The sequence below is a fragment of the Pteropus vampyrus genome, unplaced genomic scaffold (genome assembly GCF_000151845.1).
Source record: "Pteropus vampyrus isolate Shadow unplaced genomic scaffold, Pvam_2.0 Scaffold20, whole genome shotgun sequence".
Lineage (NCBI taxonomy): Eukaryota > Metazoa > Chordata > Mammalia > Chiroptera > Pteropodidae > Pteropus > Pteropus vampyrus.
Window position 1 is genome coordinate 6,415,548 of NW_011888801.1, and position 5,778 is coordinate 6,421,325.

Genomic DNA, 5,778 nt, shown 5'->3' on the forward strand with positions numbered 1-5,778 from the left:
AAACAATTCCTCATGTGGAGAGAGTGCTTTACAGTTTACAAAGAGCTTTGGCATACAAATTCTTTCGCCTGGCACCAAAGGCTGCCTCTCCACACGCCTCTCCTTCAACTATGCCTAACCAGATCAACACAGGTCAACCAGTCCTTCTGCTCGCCTAGTGTTGGCCCACCTCTAACCAGCATTTCATATGTCTGTGTCTCTCCAATAACGGCAGTTGAACACATGATGGGGCCAGAAAAGGCAACCCTCTGTCTCCCCCTTCACCTTCTACACAAGCCTTTCCCCCAAACCTGTGACTCTCCTAAAACTAACTGATGGCCCAGGTCTAGAAGGAAAATGACCCTCATGTGTGTCCTCTCCCCCACCCCTTCCCCCTGAACTTTTGCAGAGAGCTGCCGGAGGGGAGTGAGTGAAGGCCACAGAAGGGTGTGTGCCTCTCACAAATGAGGCAGGAGTAAGTGGGAGTAGGGGAGAGGAGGAGTCCAGCTGAAGGGAGAAAGCAGTGGTATCTAGGAAGGCTATGGAGACCCCTCGAAAGGGGCTGGGAGGTCCTGGCAACCTGTGTGTTTATCTAGCTGGGGAAGATGCACTGCCCTTCCACTTTGTAACTGAATCTACCCAACAGCAGACTTTGCAAGCAGCCGGCCCAGGTTTCTGGAGAAGGCACTGAGCAGCTGGAACCTCTCTCCCTACTAGCCCCCCTCGCAAGAGCTCAAGAGGATTTCCCTTTCATTTCCTTCCAGGCTAGGAGGGCGGGGGACAGCGCAGTCTGTGGGGTCAAGCCCTCAAAAACCACTTCCTATGTGGCTAGGGGAGGGCGAGCAGCTGGAGGATGTATCTGGGGGTCCCTGCGTGCGAACAGCAGGAAAAGCCCTCTGGACGTCACAGCTCTCTAGGATGCCCTTCGGGTCGGAAACCACCGAAGTCGGAGGAGAAAATATTTTAGGGCCCTCCAGAAGAGCTCCGGGTAGAATCTGCACTGTGGGTCCCGGCAAATGGGAGCCAAGAGGGGGATGGGTTTGAGAGTGGGAAAGACACTTGGAAGGGGCTCCCTATCCTGGTTGCTCCCGGGCTGTGTAGAGAGAATCAGAGCCCGGGCCCAGCCGGGCCCCCCAATCCCCTTGGAGCGGGACGCCCCAGGCTGGGAGAGGGGGCAGGAGGGCCCCGCCCGCGCCTGAGCTGCTCCCGGCTGGGCTCTGCCGGGAGGTGACGCGCTCCCGGCGCCCCGGGGACTTCGGGCGGCGAGTTTGGCAGAGTAGAGGGAAGCCAAGCCAAGCAGGGCAGGGCAATACGGAGCTGGGCCAGGCCAGGAAGAGTGGGATAGATAGGAAAAGGCCCAGCGCGGTCGACGGAGGGTGGGGGCGCGCGGGGGCACCCACCTCTCCGCGCTGCAGCTGGAAGAAGCTGTTGAGATAGCTGGAGTGCAGGGGCGAGCCCAGCTGCTCCGGGCGGCCCTTGCCGAAGGCGAGCTCTGGAGGCGCAGCGCCGGCGGGAGGCTCAGGCCGGAAGGCATCGAAGGCGCTCGCCTGGTGCGTGTCCTGCAGCGACAGGTAGACCCAGTTGAGAAGCTGGGCTGGCTGGTACACCGAGGCGGCGCTCGTGTCGATGGCCGACAGCAGGCTCATTTTGCGGCGGCGGTGCCGGTCCCTCCCCGGCAGCCCGCTCGCGTCCCCCCCTCCAGCGGAGGGGCGGGCACCGGGGAGCCTGAGCCCACTGCCCGCGGCCCGTGCCCCGACAGCAATCACCCCGCGCCCTGCGCGCTGCCCGCAGCCGCCGCCGCCGCCGCCGCTGCCTCCCCCCAACTGCAGCCGTAGCGCGCGCGGGCGGAGGAAGGAGGCAGCGAAAGTTGGGCAGGAAACTTTTGGGTCCGCCCCTTTCGCACCGCCCGCCCCGCCCCGTCCCGCCCCGCGATCCGCTATCTGCCTCAGTGCTGACCCCTCTGGTGGCCGCTCCCGGGGTGGGGCCCACGGAGCCCGCGCCCCTTCTGGCACCCTCTTTGCCCTCCATTGGCTGTCTCATTGAATATGAAGTAGCGGGAGCGCGGCGAGCGGGGAAATGAGGGCTATCTACAAATACAGTTCTCTGCTGGCCCGCCCCTGGACGGCCCCCTTCCAAGCCCCACCCCGCCCCCAGCGCCGCCTCCCCTGCTCGCAGAGGCTGCGAGTGGTCAGGACAGCCCTGGCCTGATCAAGCTCATCTACCTCTGCTCTCCGTTCTCTTCTCTCATTCTTTCCGAATCCTCTCCAATTATTTCATTTTCACTCGTTTTTTTCCCCTACTTTCCCACTTTTCTCATACTCTGTCTTCTCTCTCAGACTAGTATCTCCCGTGTCCCTCGCCTTTCTCCTTGGCTCACTTGCTCGCTCTCTCTCTCTCTCTCTCTCTTCTCTTTTTCATTTCTAGTCTGATATGTTTCTGTCTCTCCCTCTCCCCACCCAGATCCAGACACCACACACACACACGCACACACACACACACATATGCACACACGCACACACGCACACACACTTCTCCGTCCCTCCTTTCACTATCACTCTTGGACCCTCCCCCTTCCACTTAATTCCTTCCATCTGCAGAATCGCTTTGCGGGCGGGCTCTGCCAAGGGGGGCCCGGGTTCCTGCCCCAGGAAGAACTCCCCGCCCCCTTCCCTCTCCTTCTCCCCTCCCCTTTTCTCTCTCCTATTTCTGCTCTGGGCCAGCCTTGCTTTTCGCCCCTTTCCTCTCCGCGGACCCCCGGGTGCCTCTGCGAGTCGCCAAGACCCCACATGGGTCCAGAGGAGCTCTGGAAGACGACTATCAGCCCCCCGCCCCAGGACGACCCAGCTAGTTCAAATATGCCTGGAGTGAGCTTCGCCCCGCCCCCAACTGGCTCACCCCCAAATCCCTGGGCCCTCTCACTCTCCCGTAGTCATCCAGTGCTTTTGCTGCGTCCACGCCAGAGACCTAGCCACAAAGCTCCTTGAGGGGACCGAGTCGCCTCTCCCACCTCAAACCTGGCTTTGGAGCAATTCCACCCACCTTCAAGTGCCAGCCCTGCTGCCTTCTAGCTGAGTAACCTCAGCATGGCACCTAACCTCTAAGAATGAACCTATAAAATGGAGACAGTCACCATTCTACATCTGGGGATGTTTATGAGTTTACCAGTTTGAGCCTGATAATCAGAAGATATTCCGTAAAGATCAGCTCTCCTCCATCCCCGTCCAAGAGGACTTCTCCCACAACCTGCATCTACTCACATTTGTGGGTTCTAGGACCTGAAAGGACTTCAGTGATGACCAAAGATGCCCTTTCCCACCATGTCACCAAGAACAACTTCGATTTTTTTCTGTCTTATTTGATTGTTTTCAAAGATTTTTGCCTATCAAACAATTTGTGATTATGTACACAAATGATAGCACATATACCAATTGTATCTTAATATGTTTATTCATCATACACATCTATACAGTGCTCTTTATATTTTAAAAGTGTTAAACCCATTTGTTTAAAGAGAAGTTAAGCATTTGTTAGGAATAAATGTGATAACCATTTTACTCTTGAAAATATGTGGGGTCATCTCTGGAATTCTGCTATCTTTGAGGTTCCAAGGTGTGGTGGGGCAGAGTGATGGTGGATGGGATGTGGAACCACTGATCTAGACTTTCCTCTAGATTTTAGAGGGAAAACTGTTCAGAGAAGGGACATCTTCTAATTGTACAAGCAGGCAGTTGAGGAGCCCAGAGGAAACCCTGATGTAGAAAAACCTAGAGGTACCCATCTCCAGCCCAGAGCTCTCTGCCTCTGGCCCCCGCTCTTCTGTGTGAAGATAGTCTTATTGAGTTAAAGTGCTGGCATTTTTTGCTAGCATAGGTTGCAAATTCAAATTACTTTAGGGGTCAGGCAGGTACCACCAGGTATAAAGCAATAAATAGGTAATGATGAAGCCTGTGGAGAACTAAAGTGCTAGCCACACAAAACCCTTCTGTCATGGTTCTCAGCCTAAGACTGTGATTCTGACACCTGCTTAGAGAGGGATGTGGTCTGTGTTCCCTGTCCTTTAGAGTGATTTGATGCTCTCAAGCTTGCTTGTCATATCTCGTGACTACACTGATGGTCTCTGCCCCTTTCACAACCCCCACCCACCCTATCCCCTACACAGGGTTTGGTGCATATGTGGATAGATAATCCAAAACTGTTTGCTAGGTTGATGGTTGAAAGCAGGGATAGAAGAATGGCCAAATTATGCTCTCCTTTGAAGCTTGAATGGCTCCTTTGGTTTTGTATTTTTCTTCCTCCCCTTGCCCACAGTACACCTGCTCAACACGTGGGACTGTACCCAGTGGACAATCAATAAATTTAAGCAACTGACAGGCAGTTTGCTTGGATAGCAGCTGATTGACCTGAGGTCAGCTCCTTAGCTGGCCTTTCAGGATTCCCTGAGACAGTACATCCTTTGGGATGGGGGTGGTAGTGATGGATTAGGGTGACCTGGCATCAGAGGCCTGGGTATCAGGCTCAGACAACCGGGCTAGGCCCAAACTCTATACCACCCCCCACTCCCTATAATATATACATTGAGAAGCCTTGCATTTAAAATGTTAGAGAGGTCCTAGCTCGAGCCTTCACTTTATAGAGGAGGAGGCACCATGGACAGAGAAAGAAAAGGACTTGCCTAGGGTCATCCGCAAGCCCGATGGCTAAGCTGCTTGCTCTTAATCTACCCACATCCTAGTTCTCCCCTCACCAGCCCTAGTCTAGCAGTCTCCTGGGGTGGCAGCTCTGGCCCCATACATCGTCCTCAGAACTGCAAGTAGGAGGGAACTCCCACGTGAGGCTTGAGTCCCTGTCCCCTTCCCTTTCTGGTGATTCCGTCCACCCCATGGTCTTTAGACTAGGACAATGGAGAGCAGAAAGGATTTGTAGAAAAGAAATCTGGCTGAGTGGCTTTGGGCAAGTCTCCCTCTCTGTAAACCTCAGTTTTCTCAATTAGTGACTACCAGAGTCAGATGAGGATGTGAACAGGAAGGTGCATTGCTAGCTGTGAATAAGCAGTCGTATGGCAAGGAAGTGTAATATTAACAATCAATAACAGTAACTTCCAATTTATCTGGAATGGTGGTTGGGAATAGGATGCATGAAGGGAAGTGTTTGAAGTGTTTGCCCCTAAAGTTGCCCAGGCAACAGATCTGATAGGTGTCTGGCGGAGTCTCAAACCAAGAGCTCTGAGCTCAGAGAAGCAGGAGAAACTTGGGTAAGGAGAGCAAGGAGGGGTTTTCATGGGGGAATCAGACTTTAATTTGGCTTGAAAGGCAAGCAGAAATGAGAAGAGGAAAAAGAGGGGCCTTCACAATCCAATGCAAATTGTTGCTGATTATTTCTCTAAAAAACATCTCCTAGTGACTTATAATGCGGAGGAATTCCTAACCCTCTTGAACTTCCCTGCACTCAATGCCTCAGGAATAAACAGCAAAGGACACACTGGGGAGGCTGCGGTTCTCTCCTCTGGGCCAAGACTGGGCATTGGGTTCCTGTGGGCTGTGTGTTGACACAGAAGGTGTCAGTTTACAGCAGTGATAGCAAAATGGCAAATACTTTCCTTACATGCACTACTGCCCATCCCCCACCCAGGGCTGAGTGCAGAGCTCCTTCCCAGACATGACTTCAGATTCCTTCTTAGCACAGCACTCTGTGTCTCTAATAAGGGTGGAATTGACCCAGATGAAAACGATTTGCCATCCCTGACTTATAAGTACCTTCCCAGGGCACTCTAACTTACATGGTAACTTTCATTCGCGTGCG

At 53.9% G+C, this 5,778-nt stretch overlaps 1 protein-coding gene across 2 annotated transcripts in view; it reads right to left on the reverse strand.

Moving 5' to 3' along the window:
* The window catches only part of ZCCHC24 (zinc finger CCHC-type containing 24), a 62,433-nt gene extending 60,641 nt beyond the window's left edge, over positions 1-1,792 (reverse strand). For both annotated transcript variants that reach the window (XM_011355323.2, XM_011355324.2), the window contains exon 1: positions 1,380-1,792. In XM_011355323.2, the coding sequence (XP_011353625.1) occupies positions 1,380-1,625 (246 nt within the window). In that variant the 5' untranslated portion in view covers positions 1,626-1,792. The remainder of the gene's footprint in view (positions 1-1,379) is intronic.
* Positions 1,793-5,778: the final 3,986 nt, after the last annotated feature.